Genomic DNA, 25,820 nt, shown 5'->3' with positions numbered 1-25,820 from the left:
GAACAAAATCGTGACAAGAAAAGGAAACACAGATTCCGAGACCTTTCGCGCAGGCATCCTCCAAACATCTCGAGTAGCCGGCGCAGAGTAGACGTGATCGAGGCACCAGAGAATAGAAAAGCGAGAAAGATGCCTCAATCTTCCAAGAAAGATGACTCCGCAGAGAAAAGAACCATGGTGCCTTGGAGCCTCGAAACAGCCATTGCGCAACTCCAGAAGTATACACACCATCTCTTTCAGAAATCAAGGATTGCGATCGAACGGACCTGTCAACGCGCGGAAACAAGAATCAAAAGCCGAGATGATGCTGAGGGCGCGAAACGATTTGTGATCATGGTCATTTGGCCTCCTCGGCGCGGATGAAGTATGCCTTGGCGACCTCGTAGGCAGACCTGTAAAGTGATTAGCAGCTGCCAATCGCATAGTCTCAATGGACGAAAACATACCAGCAGATAGCAGTGCTAGGTGCAGCAGTAACAACTCTAGCCTTCATGCCCCTGAAGAAACCCTTTGCGCCATCTCTTCTCGCAATGATACCAGCAGCGTCAAACAAGCCCTTGGCATTTCTGATCTCGGCATCGGTAGAGCTTCCTCTAGTTTGCAACAAAGTCTTAATAACATCGAGGGGAGTTGTGGCAGCGGCGGCGATACCACCGGCGAGACCTCCAGCAGTACAGTGAGTCAAGGGGTCGTAGCCAGGGCGGCGGTGCATGAATTTCGTGATTGATTCGTAGGCGGTGAATTGGAGAGCGGTGAAAGGGACGGTCATGGCGAGAGTGGTGGGGTATGAGACGTAGAAGGCGCGGAGGCCCTCGTTGCGGAAGACGGAGCGTGCGCATTGAGTGAGAGATGTGTAGACACTTCCGTGTACTTGCATGCGCTGCTTGATGACTGTAGGACTTTGTTAGTGGAGGACATGTGATTTGTTGATTGATCAGTCGCGTACCATCGAAGGGGTTCATGAAGGCGTCACTGGCAATGGTCGCGCAAGCACCACTGGTTGCTGTAGATATCCGTCAGCACTCAAATTGAGCCGAGCATTTGAAGCATCCAAATCTCACCTGCTGCAAGAGGGTGGTGACCAGCAGCGTTTCCACCCATCTGTTGCTTGACAACCTCGTATGTAGCGAAGTAGACGGCGTGCGCAGGACCGGCTCCCACGATAACACTCGACAAGCCCCTCCATAATGACAAGTAACCCTCGGCTCTTGAAATAGTAGCGATCGCATTTCCGAGACCGGTGTAGATGGCCGCGGGCGTCGGGCTCATGACTTGCATTCGTGTCTGCGATTCGGAAAGTCAGCATGTCGTCTCTTCCCCTTGCGATACCCGTATCTCTCAACACACCTTCAACAAGTCAATGGGGTACATGACCGAGTGTTCGGCGACACCGGCAAAGGCGCCGGCTGCCATGTTGGCTGCCAGACTGAAGTTTGGCGGCAAGCCCTCGTAGCTGTATAGGTATCCTCGTCAATTCACCCGTTCTTGTCGCGAAGCGTTTCGCAGAGTAGGCTCACTCATATTCATTGTCCTCCTCCTCGAGGACCAATTTCTCTTGCACGGACATGTGTCCGATAGTAGGGGCGAGAGTCTGAGAATCCAGGTTGGGCGTGTCGTGAGAGAAGAGGGGGGCTGTATGCGTCTATCTGCTAAGAGTATGCGGCAAAACCGGTGACCTCTGGGAAGCTTTGCAAAAGTTACTAGTGGTGACGCGCCGATAATCGTAAATTCCAAGAATCCGGAGTCGTCAATTGGGAGGCAATCTGCTTGATCGAATTCGTTCGACGATACGTGTGTCGCTGTCAGTGAAACAAAAAACAAGGAGGAGATCTTGTCGTCTTGTTCTTTACGGCCTGGCCGGGAAAAAGATGAGAGCGAGCAATCCACTATGCATGCTCAATACATGGCATTTGCCGTATGACGACCGGTGCTCTTCAGCGACTGAAGCCTCGGGACTCCCGTCTCCGTGAAACCTTCTTTGGCTGTTCTAGAGAACTATTCGACTATCTCCGCGCTAGCAGCCATGGAATTTGTAAAGAAGAGAGTCCCCTCCATCGTACCGAGGCAACCCCGAGCTTCTTCTAATCATCATGACCGTCTTTCGCGCTGCTAATCTCTACTGTCCATGTTAGCACCACCATCTTCTCGTCACAAGAATGTACAGTACATGCAGAATACTAAACACAGCCAAACAATCGACGCGGAGATCACTGACTAGGACCATGCATGCCGCGCCAATATAGATTAAACGAGAAAATTATCAATCAGATAACTTAAACCGATCAAGCGAGGCCAGCTCTCCGGTGTCGCTGGCTACCGCTGCTTTCGGAAATGCTATCCGCCAACACCTCCGCTGTACCACCAAGGAAACCAGATCTGATCGCCTGGTTTTGTGAGCATGTTAGGGGCATGTTTTGAGAAGAGTGTTTAGACTGATCCTCCGCATCTCCGAGACCGGATCCTAGATCAAATCACCTTCGTGGAAGGGGTTGCAGATTATTGTCCACGCGGCTCTGTCCGGGAATAGCAAGATCGTACTGTACAAGAGGGTCTAGATAGGCATGCTCTATGCGAAATCGATCACGTATAGGTAACCTCCCCATAACCATGTTCTAGCAATCGCAGCGCCCATACCATCGAGGGAAAGCAACCACATCCCTGATACTACCCACACCAGCCAGATAGCACAACAACCTATCGAAGCCCAATCCAAATCCTCCATGAGGAACACTTCCGTAGCGTCTGAGGTCCAAGTACCAGTCAAGTGTGCCTGCATGTTTTCCCTCGTAGAGCTTGTGGTCCGGAATCTCGCTCTCGCCAGCGGCTTGTTGTTCTGGTGTCAAGGTACGTAACATACCGCGTTCTTGCATGACTTTTTGGATGGCAGAGAGATCGTGCTCACGCATCGAACCACCAATTAATTCGCAAAGATCGGGGACGAGAAGGTCGAAGCAAGCGACTGTGCGGTCCCTACCCGGTGTCTTTGACATGTAAAAGGGCTTTTGCTCAATCGGGTAGTCAGTAACAAAAACGGGTTGGCCTTTGCCAAAGTGCTCGGCGAGGAAGCGTTCATGTTCGGCTTGAAGACCTTCTTCCCAAGATGGTGTAAAATGGAAGACTGTGCCTTGCTTCATGGCTTCCTCCAGTGTTTCGATGGCTTGGGCGTATTGGATTCGTGGCCAGTCGGACTGGGCCATGCCTTGCCAGCGGCGTGAGAGCTCTTCTGCTGTAACTGCACCTTCTTCTGCTGCTTCCTCCGAGGTCTGTGTTGATTTTGCTTGCAATATTTGCTGAACGGTATGAGATCCTTGCAAATCTCTCGCCATGGTCGATAGCATGTTCTCGATCACATCCATGACCTGATTGGCGTCATCCACGAAGGTCATCTCGCCTTCTAGCATGTAAAATTCGCTGAGATGGCGAGGCGTGTCACTCTTTTCAGCTCTGAAGGTTGGCGACAGAGTCCAGACATTTCCGACAGATTGCGCTAAAGCTTCGAGATGTAGTTGCGATGACACCGTGAGGTACTTTGGCGATCTGAAGAAATGCTCGACTTCGCCGTCGTCGGACTTTTGTTCGCTGTCCTTGGAAGCGTTGGAGGATACTGTGAAGACCTCGCCTGCACCCTCGCAGTCTGAGGAAGTGATGATCGGCGGATGCGTTTGTACAAAGCCTTCTTTGTTGAAGAAATTCGTGATGCTGCCAATGACTTGTGATCTGAGATGAAGTACAAGTGCGTTGAAGGGGAGGCGAGATCGTAAATGTGGTAATGTTCTGAGGAACTCCGGGCTCTGATACTTCTTCTGTATTGGATTTGTCTGAAAAATTGGTCAGTTGCAATATCATGTTTGAGTAGAAGGACTGCAACATACGGTAGCGTCGTTGTATCCCAGTCTTGTGGCTTCTGTTACTTGCAGTTCATGCGTTTGAGCTTTGCCTGGAGGACACTTTTGCCATTTACCACGAAGGTTGATGGAATCACCGGTAGACAAACTGATGCATCATTTCTTAGTACGTATAATCCTAGTTGTCCAAATAGATGGTTTCAACATACGACAAAGCTTGCTCCGGCGTCAAGACAGCCTGGACTGGTTGCAGAGACGAGCCGTCCCCGACAGCAGCAAAAGCTATGCGCTTCTGTTTTCTGATAGTCCGCACATATCCATTGACTTCAATCTCTGGTGAGGATTCCGCCGAGCTTTCGGCAGACGACTTTAGTAATGATGCGATGTTGGCCGGTTTATGAAAAGTCGAAGTAAGTCGGACTGGAAGGTTCGCCCGCAGAGTGCGGTGATTAAGGCCGCGCCATGTGTTCATTCCGAAGGAGTCTATCCAAAATAAACTCTTGTCGAAGTAAATATCGAGTCGAGTTCTGATCGTGGTCTCGAAGACTTTCAAGTCTGTCTTCGATTGAAAGCAAGACCATGGTCTGTGCTCGGCATACATACCAGTTCTAAACACATCAACGCGGGTACTAAATTTTTTTGTAGAGCTAGTCTTGATGGATTGGTCTTTACTCGTGTAGATGAGAATGGTTCAAGCTATCTGTGCTATGTGCTCGTAAACTGGCCAGGTGCTTGCTTTTTACACACTTGCCAGCGCAGCATAATGCGCCAAACCAAGACAATCATGGTCACGAGCATGTGCGAAAGCTATACTCGAGTACTCAGACAGAGAGTCTGGTACTAAACCAGGGCTGATACATGTAGAAGATACATGTGTCGTGTTGCTACTATGCACGAGCGTTCGTGCATTCCTTGCAGGAAGCCTGGATCGCGCCTTCTGGCAAGGAGTATGAGAACAGGCCTTGTGTGCAACCATAAATCCTTCTTCAAGACCCTATTTGTAGGTCTCAAATAATCACTCGTCTTTACTCCGACAATACCTAGTGCCAATTGCTGCAATGCAACATCCGTTCCTCCTTCTACTTGCCTGCAACTTGGCTAGTGCGCTTCCTCTACATCTTCCAGCTTTTGAGTATCAACGGCCATTGAAGTCAGTTGATCTTCCTCATACAGCGCAACCCTCCACAAAACACCTTGATCGCGTTCCGAGGTCAGCAGAGCTATTGTTCACCGCCAGCGACGACGATGAGATGGTCCACGTCTGGCTGCCCCTTGGAAAACGCATATACACGCGTAAGTATCCTATCCTCATGCTCTTGGGTAACAGCAAAGCTGACGTAAATGATACTCAGGCGATTATCCAGTGCTTCCATTGCATCCGACGTCTGCGCGGATCAGTAACGTCCTCGGTGTCTCAACCGAAGTGACAGCTCGACATAAGCAGCAGCAAGTCACGTGTATCATCTCAGCTGGTAATGATTCGAGCGAAAGAAAGTTCGTTGGGCGAGACCGCGGCGCAAAGCAAGCAGAGATGGAGGTGACTGTATCGTTCCAGGAAGGGGATAGAGTGGTCAGGTTTGATGGACCAGATTCCACGTGGCATCTCAAAGGGAGAGAAGTCAAAAGCTACGAGTGCTTCTAGGCGGTGTCGTTGGCGCGATAAAGCCGAGTGTGTGGACAATTTCGAAAGTTGAGCAAGTCATGTCGGTCGTGTAACATCATGCAGCATGGTCTCTGGGAGGCATGCCAACCATCTCGTATACTCCAGCTCCATCACTTCCAGCTCCTCTACCTTCTCTTGCAAAACCAGCACCCTCTTCTACTGCGGCTGGATCGCTGGCGGTGGCAGGTTGTTTTCCTTTCCCTCCAAAGGATATAGGCTTTAGTTCTCTCCACTGGCAGGCCCAGACACCAAGGAAAATCATAAGTCCAGTGCTGCAGAATTGTAGGCCCCACCAGAAGATTTGAGTAGGTAGCTCTTTTGTGTAGAAGGTAGTTACGATAAGGTTGATGACATGAATGGTGATTGCGAAGTCAGGGACGAGTTTTGATCGAGCGATGAAGAGTAGTAGGAAGATGACACTGTTCGCACAGATATGTTAGCTTCACTGGTGCCTTGAGGTCTGGAAGGAGGAGTTGGTCTGTGACATACCAGATCAGACTGTCCATCATCCAGCAGAGGCCGAGCATCCATCCTGTGGTAACATCACTCCTGACAGTGCGCCAGCTGAGAAGGAGATCTGCCGTGACATCTCTGCCTGCGACCAGGGTGGTGAATAGGATCAAGGCGGCTGCAACAGCGTAGTATAACAGTTGAAGGACGACGATTTGAGCGAGGATTCGTTTTGGCGCAAGGTCGGCGAGAGCTCCCGGACGAGCTGGACGCCTTCGACGGGGCATTTTGCGATGGAAAGTTTATTGTTGATTGTTTGGATCATCGACTGTCCGACAGCTTCGAAGGTGGCAGCGACAGCGATCCCTCGCTGACGTCGATGCCGACTTGCCGATGCTTCTCCAAACTTCGCCGCTTCGAGGCTTCGATTAACTTGCCATTGATTTCATTCGCATACCACGAAATACAAGATGGGTTGGTTCGGTTCAGACAAGTCAAATACTCCGGAAGCACCCAAGGCCACTGCCGATGGTGGTTTCATTGCGCCCGACCGCACAAAGCGCGCCCACTGCTGGGAGGCTCGCGACGGCTACTTTGCCTGCCTCGACAAGAACAACATCATCGACAGTGTGAGAGAGGGCGAGAAGGCCGACAAGCTTTGTGCACAAGAGGCCGTCAAGTTTGATCAGAACTGTGCCTCAAGTTGGGTGCGTCTCCGCTCCAATTGCCCGCCGTTCGCCGCAGTTCACTGACTCCAAGTACAGGTCCAGTACTTCAAGAAGAGAAGAGTAATGGAATATCAGAGAGACCAGACACTCAAGAGACTGCAAGGCGAGGGCGCCAGCGACATTGCTGTCCAGCAGAAGTAATCAATCGTCAACATCATACACGCCACTCGAAGAAGTCGCATAATCGCCCCTAGAGCTCATGCCTAAGCCCTGACCCGCCACTCCACTCAGCACTGCAGTCGACCTAGTGCTTTTACTTGATCATGTTCGATCTCTAAGAAAAGTCAGGATGACTGGGAACATGTTGAAGACTCGGAATGAAGGAGCGTGGAAAGGACAAGTCCGGTCTGAAACTGTACCATATGTAATAATACTGTACCAATATCACGCTGAATGAACGAACCCCACGGACCAATCAACCTGTATTCATTTCTGTGTAAGAGTGGTGTTCCGTTGCTCTCATCTTCAATAAAGTGAACACCTTGATACACTGCCAAGACTTGCACTCCACCCCACAGTCGCGTCTCTTGAAATCTCGCCGCCAAACCATCACGGTGACTCTTTATTTTCATTCTCACAATTGTTTTCGGATTCTCCGCTATCATCAGATCAAAGCCACAGACTGGACTCCTCAACCTTTGATGGACTGCACACGCAAAAGGAAACTAGGTTCTGATAAATCTGCCGGAAGCTGAAAGAACCTTTCATCATGGACGACCAACACGATCTTTCCTACCCGGACCCTGCTTCTGGTTATCATGTAACACCTTATCCTGAGGTTTCTCACCAGACAGACCCTTACAGCTATGCCTACGGTAATCCGGCAGAGGATTACTATCCTCCCATGCCACAGCCTCTCATGCATGATGGCTTTATACCCCGCGGACCACAACCCTTGATGCATGAAGGCTTTATGCCCCGACAAGACATGGACCCGGAATCCGATGTCGATGAAGATCCAAGCAATGGTTATGGTGCTCTCCAGGCGCAATACGGTCTCAACTTCGTCCTCAACCCGCAAAGCTCCCATGTCGACTTTCACAACAACAACCAATTCGATGATGGCGACGATATTATCTATGAAGACGAATTCGAAGGAGAGGATCCTGCAGTCCATCGCAGTCGTCTTAACAGTGTCGAGCGCGAACTCTTGGACGCTAGAGACAATCCCCGAATCGACCCCGACTTTGCCATGTCTGACGGAAATGGAGACAGCTCAGACGACATGTCCATCAACTCCGACCTTCTGAAAGATATCCTTGATGAAGAAATCGCGGCAGGCTCTGCGCGTGGCCGTGGAAGAGGTCGTGGTCGTGCGCGTGGTGCAGGCACAGGACGTCGACGTGGCTGGAAATGGGCTATCAAAGGAACAGAGCACGATCCCAAGATGGCTCGTGGCAGAGGTCGGGGCCGTGGTCGAGGCAGAGGGAATGTTGTTCCACGTGGAGAAGGTCGACGCAAGAATGGCGACAAAAGAAACACTGTCGCAGAGCCTGATCCAGAGTTCAAGCGATTGCAATCGATGGCCACCCAGGCTTTCCTCAACAACAACTTTCAAGTCGCTGCAGACTACGCTCGCGATGCTGTTAAGGCCAATCCTGAAATTTTCGCCGCTCACAGTCTGCTATCCGAGATTCTTCTGGCACAAGGCAAAGACCAAGATTCGCTTACTGTGCTTTTGCACGGTGCTCACACAAGACGAGACCCGGGTCTTTGGTGGACCGTTGCTGAGCGTACGCTGGAGCTGGCCGGCGAGAGTCGTACACCTTCTGTGCTGGAGCAAGCCATCTACTGCTTCGCATGGGCGATCAAGCTCGACCCCGATGACTATGATGCCCGTCGCGAAAAGCTCAACCTGCTTCTGGAGTCCGACCAACCTGCGAGAGCGAGAGGAGAGGCAAAGATGATGGTCCGCCAGAAACCCCACGACCTCAACATTGTCAAACAATACGCCGACTTGTGCGCCTACTCCGCCAGTCTGCCGGAAATCAGACGAGCAAAGGATGCCTACGATGTTGCAATCAACTTCTACTTCAAGGGCAGATCGCTCGGTGTACCAGAGACACAATGGTCCCATCTCAACGTCTACCTCGATCTGGTGGAGAAGTGTGAGAACCCTGCACAAGCGGCCTTTCATCTCAAGAAGCTTTCACGATGGTTGCTTGGCAGAAAGGAAGACACCTTCTGGGATAGCGTGACAGGAGATGACAGAGAGTTTGACAACGATGATGTACCTCGCAGAATCCAAATCCAGGAGTTCAAGTACAGTCGCTTCGCTGGACAAAAGCAGATGTACGGCGAAGGTCTTCCTCTTGAGCTGCGAGTCAAGCTTGGTCTCTTCCGCGTCAAGATCAGTAGGGCAGATCTTCCAGAGGCAATGCGCCACTTTCAATACCTACTGGACCTCAAAGACACCGTCTCAGAATACTACGATCTGTTCAGAGATGTTGCTGAGGGCTTGATCGAGCAGACCTACTATGCAGAGGCCATACTCTTCTATGAGCCTATCAGATCAGTTCCTGAGGCTTGCGATCATGACTACTACATGAAACTCGCAGACTGTTACATGATGTTTAGTCGCAACGCAGACGCCGAATCATGCTGGAAGTTTATCGTCGACAACGATCCGGAAGATATCAAATCCCGTATTGCATTGGCGAAACTTTATGAAGCAGAGCAGAGAATGGCAGAAGCTGTGCCGCTGGTTCACGAGGTCATCAGACTTGGCCGTAGTGATGCAGTCAAGAAGGCGAAGATCACAGTGGATAAGCCACCTCCACCACGAGCTCTTGCTCCTCTCATGCCTCGACCTGATCAACCCGCGCCTGTTGGAAGAGTAGCAGGCCCAGTTTCCAGACACTACTCCCTCGGTCCCATGCCTGAAGACGGCGAAGACGGCGACTACCAAGACGAAGGCCAAGAAGAAGATGACGATGATGAGATCTCAGATGAAGAAGAAGATTCCATCGCCGCCTTCCGCCCAGGAAAACGCGGCCGTCCTGCCAAAAAGAAGCGCGACGCACCCAAACCCAGAGTTTCTCAAACCTACGAACGACTTCAACAACAAGATCAGCGTATCAAGGCCAACCATGTCCTTGTCAATTCGGCCAGAGAAACTCTCGATGAAGATGAAGACTCTCTCCAGACTTACTTTGAAGCCGCACAGGAAATGATGGATGACTTCAAAACCGTCCGCGCCTTCTACCCGGGTCGTGATAAACATATCAAGTTCACCGGATATGGACGGAATGCCAAATCCTCACTCATTGCAGAAATGGAAGCGATGAAAAAACGCATCACCAACGACAATGACATGGACATCGACGACGAGGTTCCTGATGAAAGCATACCTGACAACTTCCACGATATCAAGTTTACAGAGTGGCTAGACATATTCTGCGAATACGCTTTGCTCATTGCTAAATCCACCGCCGATCGCGAAAAATGCTACGAGATCCTCACCTCTGCGTGGAGTTGTACTGTCTTCTACCATAACCTGCAACACAAGACACAAATCCACGCGACTTGGATGGCTTGCGCTCTTCTCCTCAACGACGAGCAAAAAGTCTGCGAGGTGGGCCGCTTCTTCATCACAGAATGGCCTCACAGCGGAGCTGCATATCAATTATTTGCCGGTGTCAATAGACTTTTCGCAGGCTATAGTAACTGGTTCAACTCTGGTCCCACCCAAAAATTCATCCTGCGTCAAGTAAAAGCACTGGATTACGCACTGCTCGACCCAGAATCCAGAGCCATCTACGCCTTCACCGGTCAAGAAAGAAGCTCATACACACAAGCCGGCAAACGCGACGCCAACCCCCACGACCTCCCCGACCTCGACGCCGGCGTCCTCTCCCTCTACGGCCACATAATGGCAGCAGCGCAATCCTGGACATCAGCGCTAAACTACTATTTCCGCGTCCTCACCCTCGACCCCAACAATATCGTCGTCAACCTATGCATCGCAACCGCATACCTTCAAATGGGCATGAAGAGACAGTCTGAAAACAGGCATTGGCAGATTTACCAGGGCATTGCGTTTTTGCAAAGATATGTCGAGCTCAGACGTGAGAGTGGGAGCAAAATTCATCAGCAGGAAGCTATTTATAATGTTGGGCGTTCGTGGCATCTTTTGGGGATTATGCATTTGGCTGTTCCGGAGTATGAAAAGGCTCTCGCTATGGCTGAGGAAGTCAGAGCGGAAGCGAAGGAAAGAGCCAAGGAAACAGCAAGACTCAGAGAAGGAGGAAGGGTCAGAAGAGAGGAAAGTGATGATGATGAGGACGAGGAAGAGGAAGAAGAAGAGGTTGACGCAGAGGAATTTACACAAGAGGCTGCTTTTGCATTGATGCAGATTTTGGCCATGAATAATAATGAAAAGGCTGCTAGGAAGGTGGCGGAGAAGTGGTTGGTCATGTGAGAGGTCTTGACTGGTTGTTTTGCTGGTCGCTTTTCAGGCAGTTCGAGGGAAGGATAGAGGAGGTTTCGGCAAGAGCAATGGAGTTTCAAGGGTAGTTGCTTCTTTGCTGCTTTACAAGGCGTTGAGGTTGGCTTTGCAAAAGGAGCATCTCGAGGCAGTATACCTCTTTCGAACATTTGTACAATACGAACATGACTTTGCAGATTGAACAGTCCCAATATTGACTTTACTCTTACATACCACAATCGCACCTCCAGAATGATGTATCTACAAGAATCGAATATATATGTACATTCTTCAACCTTCTATCCTACCAGACATCATGACCTCGTTCCACATACATAGTTGCGTCTTCCTCAGACGGCCAGCCACCCCAATCTTCGACTCCGTCTACCATTGTTGCGATATCCTCTACCTGCTCCGGCAGAGCTACAGACACAAACTCTCCCTCTTCTTCCCCAGGTCTTGACGGCTCCCACTTGTCTTCCAAGAACACACGTAATGCGGTCAAGGCTCTTCTCATCAAGATGTCACCCCTGCGATCCATGGCGCGGCGCTCGGCAAGTTCAGCTCTATGCTCGGTCATCCAGTGGACCAATTCCTCCAGGCCATTGTAGTCTCGAAGTAGTCCCAGAGCACGAATATACGCATGCAGCAGAGCAGGGCGAGGAATGGTATACAAAGTAGGCAATTTAACCTTGCTGTTTCGCTTTTGAGATTCGGGAGATCTGGCGTCCTTTGCACCTTCGACAAGAGTCCAGAATCGTTCTTTCATCCAGTCGGGTCCTTCTTGGAATACACCGTTTGCGTGGGTGATGAGACGAGCTGTGGCTTCTGAGGCGTACTCCTGTTTATGTCCATATTCCCGAAAGACCGCATGGACTGCGCTTGCTGCATGTTCGGTCACGATGCAGAGACTCAATAGAGCATCTTCATCGAGTGTGAGATCATTTTCCCACATAGTCTCTGTAACTTGTCGTGCCAAATTGAAGGCAAAGATCTTGTCGTACAATTCATTCTCCAGCCTGAGAGATTCTTCTCCTCGTATGTGCAGAGAGCGCCAGCTTGAGGCCAGGGTTGGTGCGGTCCTACGAGCCAATGCTTTGAAGATGGAGTTCCACGCTGGACGATACGTTCGCTTCTGCTGGACCAAGAGATTTAGAGCGCGCGCCAGGGGCTGACGAAGATCGAAGTTGGTCTTAATTATGCTGCCATAACGCCATTGTAGCTTCAACTCCGTGTCAAGTGGAGTATGAGGAAAGCGGCATAGAAGTCGTACGTAGGCAGTGAACAGATGGTCAGGCAGAACGTGCAAAGCTTGATAATCTTTGGATCCATGCAGCAAAGCGCTCACAGCAATACGATAGCGCTGAGCCCCGGTCTCGAGATAAGCCAAGCCCTCTTGCAGAGACTCGGCACTTTCCAATAGCATAGTGAGCGTATCATCAGACAGAGCTTCTCCATCCTCACGCATGTGGTCATACAGCTGTTGGATCGAAGGTATCTCAGCACGAATGTAAGTCAGTTGATGGGCTGACGAGGGAGGCGAACCAATTTCCTGTGTATCACCAGGATACAAAGGACTGGCTCCGTCATCATCGATCTCATGCCCAATGTTTTCTGAGCCCATCATGTTTCTCTTGCGTTCCTGTATCAAGACTTCAAACATTGCGTGATAGATGCGATCGTTAGATGGAAGATGCTCATCCTGATAAGCCAAGAAACAAGCCCATGCTTGCTGAGTCGTGCGAGTTGTTTTGATTCGCGCAATCCAGAGGTTTGTTATAAGCTTGGCTTTTGGCAGGTCGTCTAGGAAGATTCTCTTCTGGATCGTGGGACTGCGATCGGTATCCCAGCCGGCATAGATCATGGCAACTTGCTCCCAGTCCTTCATTGGGTAACCAGCCTCCTGCATCCTGAGCAAGATCTGGTGGGCACGACTAACGCCGTACTCTAGACCGATATGAGCGTCCATGCCTGTGCGATCCTCTTTCCATGGCGGCCAAGAAGGCGACTTGAGTCTGGCCCACTCTTGCTCCTGTGGCGTCTTTTTTGCGGCTAGTTGAACGCGTGCGACAGCGCGATAGCCTAGCCTGTTGATGACAAGAGGAGGGGTATGATCAGCCATGTGTCTTAGAATGATGGCTTGAGCAGCCTCTTGAAAGCGGGAGTTCTTGAAAGGGGAGATGTGCGAAGGTCTAGCGAGCAGACGCAAAGCATTGTTGTATTGGGACGTCAACCGCGAGATGGACTCGGGGGCTGTGCCATTCTCCTGGATGTGAAGCAGGTCTTTGTCCGACAGGCATAGGTGCTGGGTCAAGTAGGTGGCCATGACGGGCATCGCATTGGGCCAGACTCGGCGACAATGATGCAAAAAGCTCTCGAAGACGCAATAGACTAGATTCGGCACACGGCCGTTCAACAAGTCTCCAGCTTCCCAAGCCGGTAGATAGTCTAGAAGGAGACGAAGAGCTTCGGGACGGATGTGAGGACGGGCGAGAAAGTCCTTGTAGACGAAGAAAGGAGGGGCATGGGCCGAAGTCAGCAGGCGTGCAGCGAACAGCGAGTCTTTGGAGGAAAGAATGTTGGTGTAGTAGTCGACACGATCCTGTTCGTAGCCTAGAGATTGTATGGCTTCCTCATCTTGCGCAGTTTGAGGGAGGGTTGTGACGTTAGAGGATTCCGACTCGGCCAGTCGTTGGAGTCTTTGATCCAGAATGGCCTTCAAGGCACCATGTTTGGGACTCAAGGAGAGATGCCATGGTCGATATTCAACTTTGTCTTGGTGTGGTTGATACCAATGGCGAGCGACATGGCGAGTTTGGGAAGAGTCGGTGACGATGTTGCGAAGGAAGGACTCCTGCTTGTCTGCAGGAAGGTAATCGCTCTTCAAATGGGTCGATTGGGAGAAGGAGCGATGGACCGAGTTGTCGATGAAGTGACGAGCGTTATTGCCAATTGGGCAGGAACGGACATGGGGACTTCTCGTAACATGTTGGGCCCGTCTAGCGAGGGACAGAACACCAACAACTGGCATTCATCAGGTCGTGCGCAAGAGCTCTGCTGTCATGGACATGTAGCTCCACGTCTCACGATGCAATTTCTGGAGAGCGACGGAAAGTTGGTGCAAACAAAGCAAATACGGAAAGCGAAAGCGGAAGCGGAAGGGCTCCGGCAGGAGCCGCTGTACGCAAGGGCCACGTCTGGGTAGAGTGAGTTGGGTTGGGTCAGGTCACGGAAGGAATGATTATCTATTGTCTATTTCATCGAGTTGCTGCGTCTATTGACCTTGTCCATTGAACCTTGGCGACAATAGGAAGCGAAGAGGAAGATTGTTGCATTTCAGCATTCTGCCAAAAGCTGGGGCAGTCGCCAATCCAAAGCACAACGCGTCTTCCCTCACTGCGACTTTTGCGACACTGACGCGGGGACGACATTAACCACCATCATGACTACCGCCAGCCTCAGCAATGGCGACGCCGTCAAAGAACAGCAACCCACATCTTTCGAATCTTCACCCACAGGCTTGAAACGAAAGCGCGCCGAGTCGGAGAAGACGAAAGAAGCACAACCATCAGCCCATTTGTTCCAGGACCTTCAAGAGCTCCTCCAGAAGTTCGTCGCGTCTATCCGACATCGTCGCTGTTCCGCCATGCTGACCGTACCGCTAGAAATGATCCTTCGCCATCGGTATTGCAGCTGCCGTTACCCAACGCGTCGCGACTCACCCAGACCGACGGCCCATCAACCAAGCGCCCAAAACTCGCCGACAATGATTCACACAATACTATCGCCGATCGCCTGCAACACAACCTCTATCTAACTCTCGATGAGTTCGAACACGATCTCGATGATGCTCTGGACTCTCTCTTCGAGCCTTTCAAGGCCAAGGACCGTCTTAAGAACGGCCAGCGCATGACCGACGAAGACGTTGCCTCGATGCAGCAGCTATCACAATTCCGCTCCCTCGTTAAAGGCTGTCTTGAACGCGAAAGAACAAAGGACAACACTTTGCCCATCAAGAAAGAGGAGGAAGACCCCATCACAAACCAATCCGCAAATACCGTCCTCAGTCTGTATGGAAATGCTCCCCAACCCAGACAGCTCTTCTCGAGTTTGCAGCAAACAGACGCTTCGATCCAAGGCCCCGGTCTTTCCATTGAAGAACTCGGCCTGCCTAACATGCTCTCTGCCACCAAGCTTGTTCCTCAATCCGCAGACGACGCTCGCGTTGAGCGCAAATCAAACCCTACCTTTGCCGACCTGTTCGCTCCTCCTGCGACTCTCCCACAACTAAACCCTCCCAGGCCGACTAAGCACTCGTCGTCCAAATCATCCACAATCTCATGGTCTCAGGGTGAACTTCCAAAAGCTTCGCGCAAAGCTGGCTACACATTACAGCCCTTGACTGTAGGATCATGGGTAGGCTACGGTGCTGTTGAGACAAAGGAGTCGGCCTCTGCGATTAAGCGTAGGCGGAGGGAAAGTCTCCTCAACGGTCAGGAGCAGCCAAAACCTGCCGAAGAAGCATCCCCTGCCGACATCATCGCTCAAGAGAATGCCTTGTTCCGTGCCGCGTACTCAAACTTTGCACCAACTCAAGACAACTCCAAAGCCCTGGTGGCTAAGGAAACGAAGGACATGGTCTGGTGGCACAGATTGGGTGAGAGACGCTTTGACGAACATTTCGTTCTGGATCCCGCTCTGCAAGAAACCCCCTTCCCTACCGACCTCGAAGAATCGGCCAAGCGAGCTGCCGAAGAAGACGCTGCTGCCATCTCTGGCGCAGACGACCTCGAAGCAATTCAACAAGCGATTGAAGAATTCGATGACGAAGCCTTCAAATCTAACAACCTCGATGTCGTATCCACTATCAACGAAGAAGAGCGCGAGGTGGGGCAAATGCTGGCCGATATTTCCGACCTTCTGAAAGCACTTTCATCACATCAACGCATTCGCAACTCGTATATTCCCACTGGCTCACGAAACCCGGCAAGCCCCAGCCCATTGCTGAGCGCCATGGTCGGCACATCAACCGCGCCTTCAAAGGAAGAGAACGAAACGTACAGAGCTCTACGATCACAGCTAGCTCAACTGATTTCTCAGCTTCCGCCATATGCCGTCGCCAAGTTGGATGGCGAGAAGTTCGCAGAATTGGCTGTCAAAAGAAACATAGTTATTCAGGGCAAGGAGTATCGTGGAACCATGGAAGAGGATGCACTATCTCGTATGATTCGCAACACGCATACTCAGGCTCTTGCGAGTGCGAATGCGGGCGCTCAGAAGACAGACTCGACTCCGCAATATGGACGCACACCGTCTGTATCGAACCGTTCCCACGCCTCGAACTACTACAACAATGCCACAAGGACGCCAATCGCAAACTTCCGTGGTGGTGCCGCACAATCCTACAACAATGCCCCGGCCACTGCTCCTCGACCTAGCTACCCGAACACTTACAACACCACCGCTGCTGGTCGCTCTTCCTTCAGTCAGACACAATACTACCCTGGGGGGCAGCGACCTACATATGCCTCGCAATACAGCGCTCAGACTCCTCAGCCTAGTAATCCTGCACGTCCGGGCTTCAGTGTTCCTCAAACTGCCTTTGCGCCACGCACTACTGCATCAACCTTCGCTAACGGCACTCCTGCTGCTGGTTCCTACACACCACAAACCTACGGGCAAGGAAGATCCAATTACGGGTCTACTAATACACCTGTGCCGGCTCAACAACAAACATACCAGTCACGTCCGCAGAACTATGTCTCACAGCCACAGCCTTCGTCTGGCCGCGCAACACCTACCTTTGCTCAGCCCCAAAATCCAAACACGCCATCAGCAGTAGGGCCTTCAGGGTTTCACAGCACACTCACTGCCGAGCAGCAGAGTCTGATGATGGAAAGGCAACGTGCAGCTCTGGCCATGCAGCCGCAAGCTAGGATGGCGGCACAGACAGCTCCCATGGGAGGCAGTCCTGCAGCACCGCAAGCTCCCATGCCCAACCTCCCCAACGGGTCTGCATAGATTGTACTCGACAAAGAATGGGGCGATACCATGTTTTGACCAGCTATTGCTGCATGGTAGCTTATTGGATAGACTTATCCTGGTTGCTGCTAGCGAAGTTTATGAGAAGACGAACGGGAGGTTGCTAAGGCAGAGCAAATCGCTCTAGAAAGACGAGGAGATATATCCCTATTCGCATCAATAATTGATTTGATCATTCTTTACACTATCGGTTTTGCTATGTCTTACCTGCTGCTTGCCTCCTGCCTCTCGTTTCGTAAAGCCTGAACAGCATAATTGTGAGTTCTCGACGTGAAATGACAGTCGGTTAAGTGCACTTGAATCCTACCTTACCCCACTCCGCTGCCGATACATTGAAGCCTGGTGACCAGACCGGAATACATGGTTGTTCACGTCTTCCTCCCATAGCTCAAGCACGCGTCTCGATGATACTGAATGCTGAGGCAAAGCTTCCTATAGCAGGAGATGGAAACGCCAAAGTCCTGATCTACCATCATCAACATCTTCTACATGACATCCAGTCAACCTTCACCATAAATCATAACTCATAACCTCATATCCACATGCCCAACCACGCCTCTATCCCTCTATCCCTCAATCTTCCCCCTCCACTCACGCACTTCGGCAACAAACAGATCCGGCACCTCCCACGCAGCAAAATGCCCACCCCTCTCCATCTCCCTCCAATGCACGATATCTCTATAATATCTCTCACACCATTCCCTAGGTCCATACGCCGTATCCCCCGGAAACCAACTCACTCCCACCGGCAACTTTATCTCCCACGCCGTACTGTCGAATTCGCATTCGAAGTAGAAACGCGCGGAGGAGGTGGCGCTGTTGGAAAACCAATACAGTGATATGTTATCTAGGATTTCGTCGGTGGTGAATGGAGGGGATGATGCAGAGGAGGGCTTGTGATCGGACCAGGAGAGCAGTTTTTCGTAGATCCAGGATGCTTGGGCTATGGGGGAGGAGGCGAGACCGTAGCCGAGGGTTTGGGGGCGGGTTTTTTGTTGCGTGTAGTAGCCGTAGTGGTGGACGTCTCTGTGGGCGTCGAAGTCCATTGCGCGGTTTTCGCCTGCTTTGTTTTTGGTTGGGGTGAGGATTTCTTTCTGTAGATGGAGGTGTTTAGCATGGATGTCTTTTGGTGAGATTGGGTCTGGGTTGAGGGTAAGGGTGGAGGAGTGGTAGAAGGGGGCATACCTTTGGTTCTAGAAATATGGAGTTTAGATGTATGGCTTTTAGTCCTTTTGGTGCCATGTTGCCTAAGCAGGCTGAGATGTGGGCGCCCCAGTCGCCGCCTTGGGCTACCCAGGAGGCTTCTGTATATCCTAGTCTTGACATCAACTCCACCCAAGCTTTTGCTGTTCGTTGGATACCCCATCCTGTCTCTGTCGGCTTTCCAGAGAACGCATAGCCTGGCAATGCTGGGATGATGAGATGGAAAGCAGCCTTGGGAACCTCTGGATCAATGAGTTTATCAATCACATGTCTGAACTCCAATACAGAGCCTGGCCAACCATGTGTCAAGAGCATAGGCAAAGCATTCTCATGTTTTGACCGTATGTGTAGAAAGTATATCTCTACTCCATCGATGGTTGTCGTGAATTGGGGGTATGAGTTTAGAAGGTCTTCACATTTGCGCCAGTTGTATTCGTTTTGCCAGTACAAGCAGAGTTCTTTCATAGTTGCGAGGGGTACGCCTTGGGAGTCGTCTGAGACGGTCTCCTTGTCCGGCCAGCGGGTGAGCCGGAGACGCGTTTGTAAGTCATCGAGTTCGGATTGGGGTATTGAGAGGTGGAAAGGATAGATGGCATTAGAATCTGGCATGATGGCTATCTGTTGTGGATGGTTTGATGCGAATCTGTTTAGGTTTCCAAGAGCAACTCACCGGCTTCAAGAATAGTCGTACTACTGCTGCCTGAGGAAGGAACGCGTCTCGGAGATAGTGATACCAGATACGAATGCTCGGTCAGCAAGGTTTGTATAGCGGCCCCGCCATGTTGTTTGTCGACCGCCAAAAGCTGGGGAAGTGGGGGAAGCGGCAGTCATGACGTGGTGACGGGTTGGTGCTTTCTGCGATGCTGCACCTCAGCATGGGTTCATGTTCCTGATTATCAAGCAGAAGCTCCCCTGTCGTCGGCCGATGACAGGAGCATGGACTTTGCATTTCGTTCGCGGTAATTTGTTGACCGCGGACACATGGACCCGAAGCTGGTATGGCCACAGCATGCTTCTTCTTACCCGAGGGTTGACGAACTCTCTTCTTGCAAATGTCTCAGATGGCTGGCGGTATGGCTACATGATGGCTGGTGCCCGTTGTCCACGTCGATGCCTTGCTTAGGCTTCAGGCTGGGGTGCATGGTCGGATGCTGTGGTGTGCCGTCTTCCATTCATGTCTCCGCATGTTCCGTCTGCTTCGTATAGCGATGCGGGCAGATCTCACGGCTATCACATACTAATGCTCATGCAACGGATCAATAGAGCTTACCGGCGGGGTAGCCTCATCGCGATCCGGGCTATTGCTTTCCGGAACATGATGGAGTATAAGTAGGCTGGATATTTCCCAGAAGATGGAAGGTTAGTGGTTCTTCCTTACTATCGTTCACGATGCCTTCCTTCTCTACCCTTGTTGGCGCCCTCCTTGGTGCAGCCTCTTTGGCTGCAAGTGCCGCTGTTCCGGTTTCTCAACCCTTCGAACATGTCAAGGCCAAGAGACAGTCCACGAATGCTACCAGCAGCAGTGGTCTCGAGGTCGACTTGGGATATGAAGTTTACGAAGGCTACAGCAACCAGACTACAGGCATCAACATCTGGCGAGGGTAAGTCATCTCATACATGTTGTTGATCAAAATACTGATTGAACACTTCAGCATCCGATTTGCTGCACCACCGACTGGATCATTGCGCTGGCAAGCACCTCAAGTTCCTGCAGAGAACCGTTCGCAGACCATCCAAGCCAATGCTTTCGCGCCTCAGTGCCCCCAATCTTCTTTCAACGCTTACGGAAGAACTGGTGCGAGCATGCTCTCAGATGAGGATTGTCTGTTCCTTAACGTCTATGCTCCGGAGAATGCAACCAATCTCCCTGTACTTGTCTGGATCCACGGTGGTGGCTATGGACTTGGAAACGGCCAACAGGATATGCAAGCCATAATCAACACTAACAACAACTCTTTCATTGCTGTAGCTATCCAGTACCGTCTCGGTGCTTTCGGTTTCTTGTCTTCTGATGAAGTCGACCGCTTCGGCTCGGTCAATGCTGGAATCTTGGATCAAACTTTCGCTCTCCAGTGGGTGCAATCCTACATCTCTTCTTTCGGTGGAGACCCCCGCTCTGTAACCATCTCTGGTGAATCTGCTGGTGGTGGTGCTGTCATGCTGCAGACCATGGCTTATGGCGGTACTTTGGGCACCTCGTTGTTCAAGAACGCCATTGCGGCTTCTCCTTACCTGCCCATGCAATACGGATACAAGGATTGGGTGCCCTCGCAATCCTACTACGCCTTTGCAGGTCTTGCAAACTGCATGCCCAACACACCTTATGGATCTTCATCTCGCACCATCTTCGAATGCTTGGTCAACCAAGACACCGATACCCTACAATACGCCAGTTTCAATGTCTCCACTACAGGCACATTCGGTACTTGGGGCTTCTTGCCTGTCACAGATGGCGTCTTTATCCAAGATGTGCCTAGCCAACAACTTCTCGAGAAGAAGGTCAACGGTCAGAACCTTCTTGTCGGCAACAATGCAAACGAGGGCCCTCTCTTCGTTCCTCAAGATATCGACACCGAGGCCGATCTCGTGGCTTGGCTCGAACTTACCTTCCCTCTCTTCTCCAACGATGATATCGCCAGAATCCTTCGCTACTGTAAGTTTTGCACTCTCCCTACCAGACTTTTCTCTTCCTTGATCACATACTGATGATACTATAGACCCCAGCTCCAACGCAACAGACTCTCCTTCTGCCGTCGACTTTGCAACAACAGGCGACTCTGGCCCTACTGCTATCAACGTTTCCTCCGTAGCCACAGGCCAACAACAACGCGCCAACAACATCTACGCCGAGACCACCTTCGTCTGCCCCTCCTACTGGATGGCCGAATCCTACACCGGCGGCGACAGAACCTCTTTCCGCTACCAATACTCCGTCCCCGCCGCTCAACACGGCGCCGATGTATCAGGCTACTTCGGTCCCGCCGCCCCCACTCAAGGTCCAGCCTTCGAAGCCGCATTCATGTCCATCTGGGGCCAATTCGTCATCAACGACAACCCCTCCATCCCCACCAATGTCGCAGGAGAGGGCGGTCAAGCTGCTGTCAATTTCCCGCAATTCAATGTTTGGAATCCTCTGCAGGTTAATCTTAACCAAACTGGTGGGCAAGAGGTCAGCTCGAATATCGTGCAAGGTGTTAATGCTACGGTGTATGTGGGACCTGGGCTTAGCAATGAGTTTGAGGTTGTCAACGCTTATGATTGGGAAGGTGGAAGAGGGCAGAGATGTGATTTTTGGAGGGCGGTTGCTAAGATCGTGCCTGAGTAGAAGAGGTCATCTGACGAGAGGATGATTTGAATTAGTAATGGGAAGGATAATCCGGGACAATATCTAGTACTTAATCATGACACTCTTACTTTCTTATCTTGTTGCTCTTGTCTCTTCTTTTGTCCCGTGCGCTATGTTTTGTCATATCCAACCCCGTAGCGGTGACTGACGTAGTTTGTCGAGATGTACGATACTATCGAGCAACATCACATCGGTCGCAGAGAGATATCATCTAATAACAACTTCTTTGTGCGGGCCTTCTCATCCAAAAGGGCAAGTGTACAGTGTGCATACTTTGTATTCCGCTCAAATCTCGAAACTTTAGATTACCATCTTCTCGATTTTCTCCACCCTCTGACAAGAAATTGCTTCTAGATGGCTTTAGACGCTATGTTTAAGCAACTAAAGCCCATGGTTGACATCAGAAATCGATTATAGCCAGTGGTGGTCGAGTAATGAATGATTCGTGGTCAGAAATGGTTGTTAAGGGTATCACCCTGGCTAGACTATCACACATTCTATTGCCTTAGTGCACCCAGACTGGCAGCACGTGACCGGAATTCGGGAATTCTGCTGCGCAGTCTAGGCCAAAACCTGGGGTCTTTGCGTAGTAAACTAGACGATTCGTTAGTAGTAACATTATCTACTATCTCCTACCTACGCTATTAATAGTAGCGACTCGTTACTTTAGTAAGGAAATACTGTGCTTCTACGCTTCCATACGATACTAATTTAAGGCTAGCGACGCGTCCTTACAAATACTACTATGTCGTCGACGGTAGGGCCTACTTTACTACCCTCCTCCGTCTAATCGCCTATTTAGATTAAGCAAAGAAGGCTAGACTTAAGCCCGCGTTAGAAAGCGGACGACATTACCCGCTATATTCGTAAACAGCATAACCTTAGTCCTAGGGACTTCGTCGTACTTCGTATGACCGCTAAACTGGAAGAGCTAGGGCCTAGGGTGTTAAGCGCACGGCAGTGGAACAAACGCGTCTATATACGGCTATTAGAGTCTCTTAATATCTAAGAGTCCTTTGCCCGGGCCGGCATTCCTCTAGACGGCATTACTATTAAGCAAGCTCGTAGCGAGATGAAGGCCTTAATAGCCGATTCTCCTTTCTTTAGGAAGTAGGACTATACGATCCGGCCGGATATTCGTACCGCTATCTAATACGTCAAAAGTACACACTATACGCTATTCGACTTCTTGTCCGCCATTGTAGCACCCTTCTATAGCAAGTCCACAAAAACGAGCTAGGAAAGGCGTGTTATAATTCTAATTAGTAACCTATGTAACATAGCCGCTCGTAATACTTCGAATTACTTTATACACCTTGTAGGCAATAACATAGCGCACTATAGACTTATTAAGCGAGGCTAGGAATTTCTCTACTCGATTAGATATGCTGCCTCCTACTAGACCCTTCTCGAGGACCGTAACAAGATTGTAGCGGAGTCTAAGGCGAGCGATTAGTGTTAGTCCGAGCTTTAGTTTTACGAGTTAACTAGTTAGAAGACAATCCTCCGCCGTCTTAGANAACATCCCTAGGCGTAGATCTAGTACGACAACATTAACTATTCCGAAGGTCGGCGGCACTAGACAATGTCTACGAAACTAGAGCAGAAAGTAGCTACTATAGGGCGCGTCTATATTAACCTATTCGTTCCTAACTAAGGCTTAAAGCAGGATTAGATAGATTACTCGGCGAGGCTTACGTATAAGGATGTTCTTCATGTACTAGGGGTTAAAAACGATAGAGAATAGGAGGCATTATGTCGGTTCTAGATAACCTACGCACTTAAAGAAACATTTGGTATATCTAGATACGTAAGCTAGAAAGGCCCTATCCCTTAAGGAGCGAATTAGGACTTCCCATTTATCGAACGCCTTCTAGCAGCAAAGATAGAGTACTACGCTCTTTCCCCTCTCCATTTTAACGAGGGCACGATTAAAGGCACTAATGCAATCTATAGTGCTATATTTCGTGACTAGTTTGCTATACCCGAAGACGATGCACGATATAGCGAACGTCTATAGTTACTTTACGGCGACTAGAAGACTGTCAAATTGTCTACCTCTGTCTAATTAGATAGAGAGGATAATAAGTCCGACTTCGAGCGTTAGAAGTGGTTATAGCTAATCGTTTCTATCTTCCATTAGGCGCAGAACCGGCTTTAGGCCATTTAGAAATCATACATAGGTCCTGTTAACAATCCTGTTACCGCTAGCCTTGCCTATAACATGTAGTATCGGAAGATCAAAAAAGTGCCGTTAGAATAAGCACCTTTTTACGAACTTAAAGAGGTAGTGTTCTAGGCCTAGGAAGCTCGTATTACAGCCCTTCTATTCGTCTAGCTTAAAGAAGAAGGTGTAGATATAACTAACCTTTCTTAAGTCGAAGCCTACCTAAAGAGTCGTTAGCCTTACGATGTTGCAAGGTATATTATATTAATCTATAATACTGCATTTGCTTTATAGGCCTACGGCAACAATTATGTAGCAGTAAACCCTAACTTAGACGAACCTCCTTAGGATAAAGAATTTCTCCTACTTGTACGTTTTCTCTAGGACGTTATGCTAATTAAAAACATGCTCTATGCTTNCAAGTATAGCGACATCGGCTAGGTTAAGCGCTATTACAACCGGTCGATCGTACAGTGCCTTAGTACTAGAGGTACTAACTATGCTCGAGAAATGCTCTTTATGCTATAGCTTTCGCATAAAGGCGTAAGATTTAATCCTATTGTCCGTAAGGCAATCCTTGTAGGCGGGCTTATTAATACCCGTAGCTACGAGGACTTATAGNAGTTAATAAGATGCGCGCCGCTTATAGATAATGTAAAGAGAACAAGAGCAAGTCGGTGTCTTGTAATGTAGGAGTATTAAGTAAGGTGCAAGTATAAGGGAAGGCTAGTTATAGATCCGAGAAGTTCTACAATTAATGTTAATGTTAATGTTAATGTAATAGGGAAGGACCTAAACCATTAAAAGCTCGGGTTTTTATGACTTAGTCTTAAGTTGACTAACAGTAATAATTGCCTTATAAAAGACATGTTTACATGCAGTAAACCTTCTCGACGATTATTAATAAAGACGGTTAAGGCGGCTATAGAAGGCACATCACCCTCTGCTACATTAAACCCGGCAGAAACGATAACTAGATCCGGATCGAAGTCCTATACAATTAGCATTACAATCTTCTAGAAAGCGAGCACATAATCTACGTCCGTCATGCCTACTATTCTCTAGGGAATATTAATGTTCTTGCCTAGGCTAGGCCCTTTACTATAGTAAAGATGGTCACCCTTTAGTCTAGTAGGGTAGAATTTGCCCCCTTAGTGGACATAAAGGGAGATATATAGCACGTTAGGGTCGTTATAGAATGCCTGTTATACGCCGTTACTATAATATATATCCTAGTCGAGAATAAGGACTTTACGACATGTGTCTTTAAACTCGTTCTAGTAGGCTTTAACGGCGATAGGTACATTGTTAAATAGATAGAAGCCTATTAGTTCGTCATGTTCGGCATAGTAACCGGGAGGTCGGATTACTATAATCGCGTTCTTAACATAACTATTAAGAATACCCCGACAAGCCTCGATCGCACCTCTAGCCGATAGCCTTACGTACATTAGGGAGTTCTTAGATAGATAGATACTATCTATTTAAGAACCGCCGTTATAAAGATCTTCGTTGTCCTAAAGTTCTAGACTAATAACGAACTCCTAATGTCGCTCCGAGTGCACCGCGTAGACCTCCTATTTAGTAACGAATCTCGTCGGGATTCTTATAAGTACCGAGGGCGCTAGACTAACTATGCTTAGATCGTCGACTAAGCCCGTATTAACTAGTTCTTTATATATCGCGTAGATCCGCCGTAGGTCTTCTAGATGCACGCCCTAGTTAACTTCTAGGCGGACCTCTATATAGAACCGCATGCGGACATCGTATACGAGGCTAGTCTAAGAGGTTAAATAAGGTAGCTGCTCTAAAGCTAGCTTTGCTCTAGTCGTCATTATTTCTTAACGAAGCGAAGGTATAACCTCTAGTGTTAGTGCCGGTCTATCTCGAGATGACACCGTTTTCTAGCGTTAGGGCGCCTAGGAATGATATAAGTAGGCCTTATTGTTT

The 25,820-nt window shown here is 49.8% G+C and overlaps 10 protein-coding genes across 10 annotated transcripts; 4 read left to right on the top strand and 6 right to left on the bottom strand.

Moving 5' to 3' along the window:
- Positions 1–337: 337 nt before the first annotated feature.
- On the bottom strand, positions 338–1,567 carry M438DRAFT_280566 (mitochondrial carrier; the record flags this gene model as incomplete). The annotated part of the gene is made up of 6 exons (XM_029901170.1): positions 338–392; positions 447–891; positions 947–1,003; positions 1,062–1,284; positions 1,348–1,453; positions 1,518–1,567. 6 exons carry the CDS (start codon positions 1,565–1,567, stop codon positions 338–340), a joined length of 936 nt encoding a protein of 311 aa, XP_029757128.1.
- An 844-nt stretch (positions 1,568–2,411) lies between these two features.
- On the bottom strand, positions 2,412–4,373 carry M438DRAFT_303083 (asparaginyl-tRNA synthetase). The gene is made up of 3 exons (XM_029902148.1): positions 4,055–4,373; positions 3,873–3,993; positions 2,412–3,818 (listed from the first exon to the last, which is right to left on the bottom strand). Exons 1-3 carry the CDS (start codon positions 4,315–4,317, stop codon positions 2,613–2,615), a joined length of 1,590 nt encoding a protein of 529 aa, XP_029757127.1. The 5' UTR covers positions 4,318–4,373; the 3' UTR covers positions 2,412–2,612.
- Positions 4,374–4,903: 530 nt separating this feature from the next.
- Positions 4,904–5,487, top strand: M438DRAFT_358264 (uncharacterized protein; the record flags this gene model as incomplete). Its single annotated transcript, XM_029907248.1, has 2 exons — positions 4,904–5,138; positions 5,198–5,487. The coding sequence occupies 2 exons, from the start codon at positions 4,904–4,906 to the stop codon at positions 5,485–5,487; spliced, it is 525 nt and encodes a 174-aa protein (XP_029757126.1).
- Positions 5,488–5,563: 76 nt separating this feature from the next.
- M438DRAFT_338327 (uncharacterized protein) lies at positions 5,564–6,245 on the bottom strand (the record flags this gene model as incomplete). Its single annotated transcript, XM_029904105.1, has 2 exons — positions 5,564–5,927; positions 5,998–6,245. 2 exons carry the CDS (start codon positions 6,243–6,245, stop codon positions 5,564–5,566), a joined length of 612 nt encoding a protein of 203 aa, XP_029757125.1.
- Positions 6,246–6,413: 168 nt separating this feature from the next.
- Positions 6,414–7,040, top strand: M438DRAFT_368119 (uncharacterized protein). The gene is made up of 2 exons (XM_029908020.1): positions 6,414–6,665; positions 6,723–7,040. Exons 1-2 carry the CDS (start codon positions 6,429–6,431, stop codon positions 6,825–6,827), a joined length of 342 nt encoding a protein of 113 aa, XP_029757124.1. The 5' UTR covers positions 6,414–6,428; the 3' UTR covers positions 6,828–7,040.
- A 224-nt stretch (positions 7,041–7,264) lies between these two features.
- On the top strand, positions 7,265–11,359 carry M438DRAFT_348321 (TPR-like protein). Its single transcript, XM_029906118.1, has one exon. The coding sequence runs from the start codon at positions 7,396–7,398 to the stop codon at positions 11,104–11,106; it is 3,711 nt and encodes a 1,236-aa protein (XP_029757123.1). The 5' UTR covers positions 7,265–7,395; the 3' UTR covers positions 11,107–11,359.
- On the bottom strand, positions 11,358–14,210 carry M438DRAFT_348320 (uncharacterized protein). Its single transcript, XM_029906117.1, has one exon. The coding sequence runs from the start codon at positions 14,141–14,143 to the stop codon at positions 11,417–11,419; it is 2,727 nt and encodes a 908-aa protein (XP_029757122.1). The 5' UTR covers positions 14,144–14,210; the 3' UTR covers positions 11,358–11,416.
- A 3,205-nt stretch (positions 14,211–17,415) lies between these two features.
- On the bottom strand, positions 17,416–18,966 carry M438DRAFT_384969 (alpha/beta-hydrolase; the record flags this gene model as incomplete). Its single annotated transcript, XM_029908962.1, has 3 exons — positions 17,416–18,248; positions 18,340–18,722; positions 18,774–18,966. The coding sequence occupies 3 exons, from the start codon at positions 18,964–18,966 to the stop codon at positions 17,721–17,723; spliced, it is 1,104 nt and encodes a 367-aa protein (XP_029757121.1). The 3' UTR covers positions 17,416–17,720.
- Positions 18,967–19,284: 318 nt separating this feature from the next.
- M438DRAFT_325011 (carboxylesterase type B) lies at positions 19,285–21,740 on the top strand. Its single transcript, XM_029903077.1, has 3 exons — positions 19,285–19,958; positions 20,010–21,010; positions 21,075–21,740. The coding sequence occupies exons 1-3, from the start codon at positions 19,747–19,749 to the stop codon at positions 21,680–21,682; spliced, it is 1,821 nt and encodes a 606-aa protein (XP_029757120.1). The 5' UTR covers positions 19,285–19,746; the 3' UTR covers positions 21,683–21,740.
- A 3,407-nt stretch (positions 21,741–25,147) lies between these two features.
- M438DRAFT_280546 (uncharacterized protein) lies at positions 25,148–25,321 on the bottom strand (the record flags this gene model as incomplete). The annotated part of the gene is made up of 1 exon (XM_029901168.1): positions 25,148–25,321. One exon carries the CDS (start codon positions 25,319–25,321, stop codon positions 25,148–25,150), a length of 174 nt encoding a protein of 57 aa, XP_029757119.1.
- Between the last annotated feature and the right edge of the window lie 499 nt (positions 25,322–25,820).

This window comes from Aureobasidium pullulans (genome assembly GCF_000721785.1).
Source record: "Aureobasidium pullulans EXF-150 unplaced genomic scaffold scaffold_21, whole genome shotgun sequence".
In the NCBI taxonomy this organism is placed as follows: domain Eukaryota; kingdom Fungi; phylum Ascomycota; class Dothideomycetes; order Dothideales; family Saccotheciaceae; genus Aureobasidium; species Aureobasidium pullulans.
Note: the sequence above shows the minus strand (reverse complement) of the source record. Positions and strands in the feature narration are given on the sequence as shown.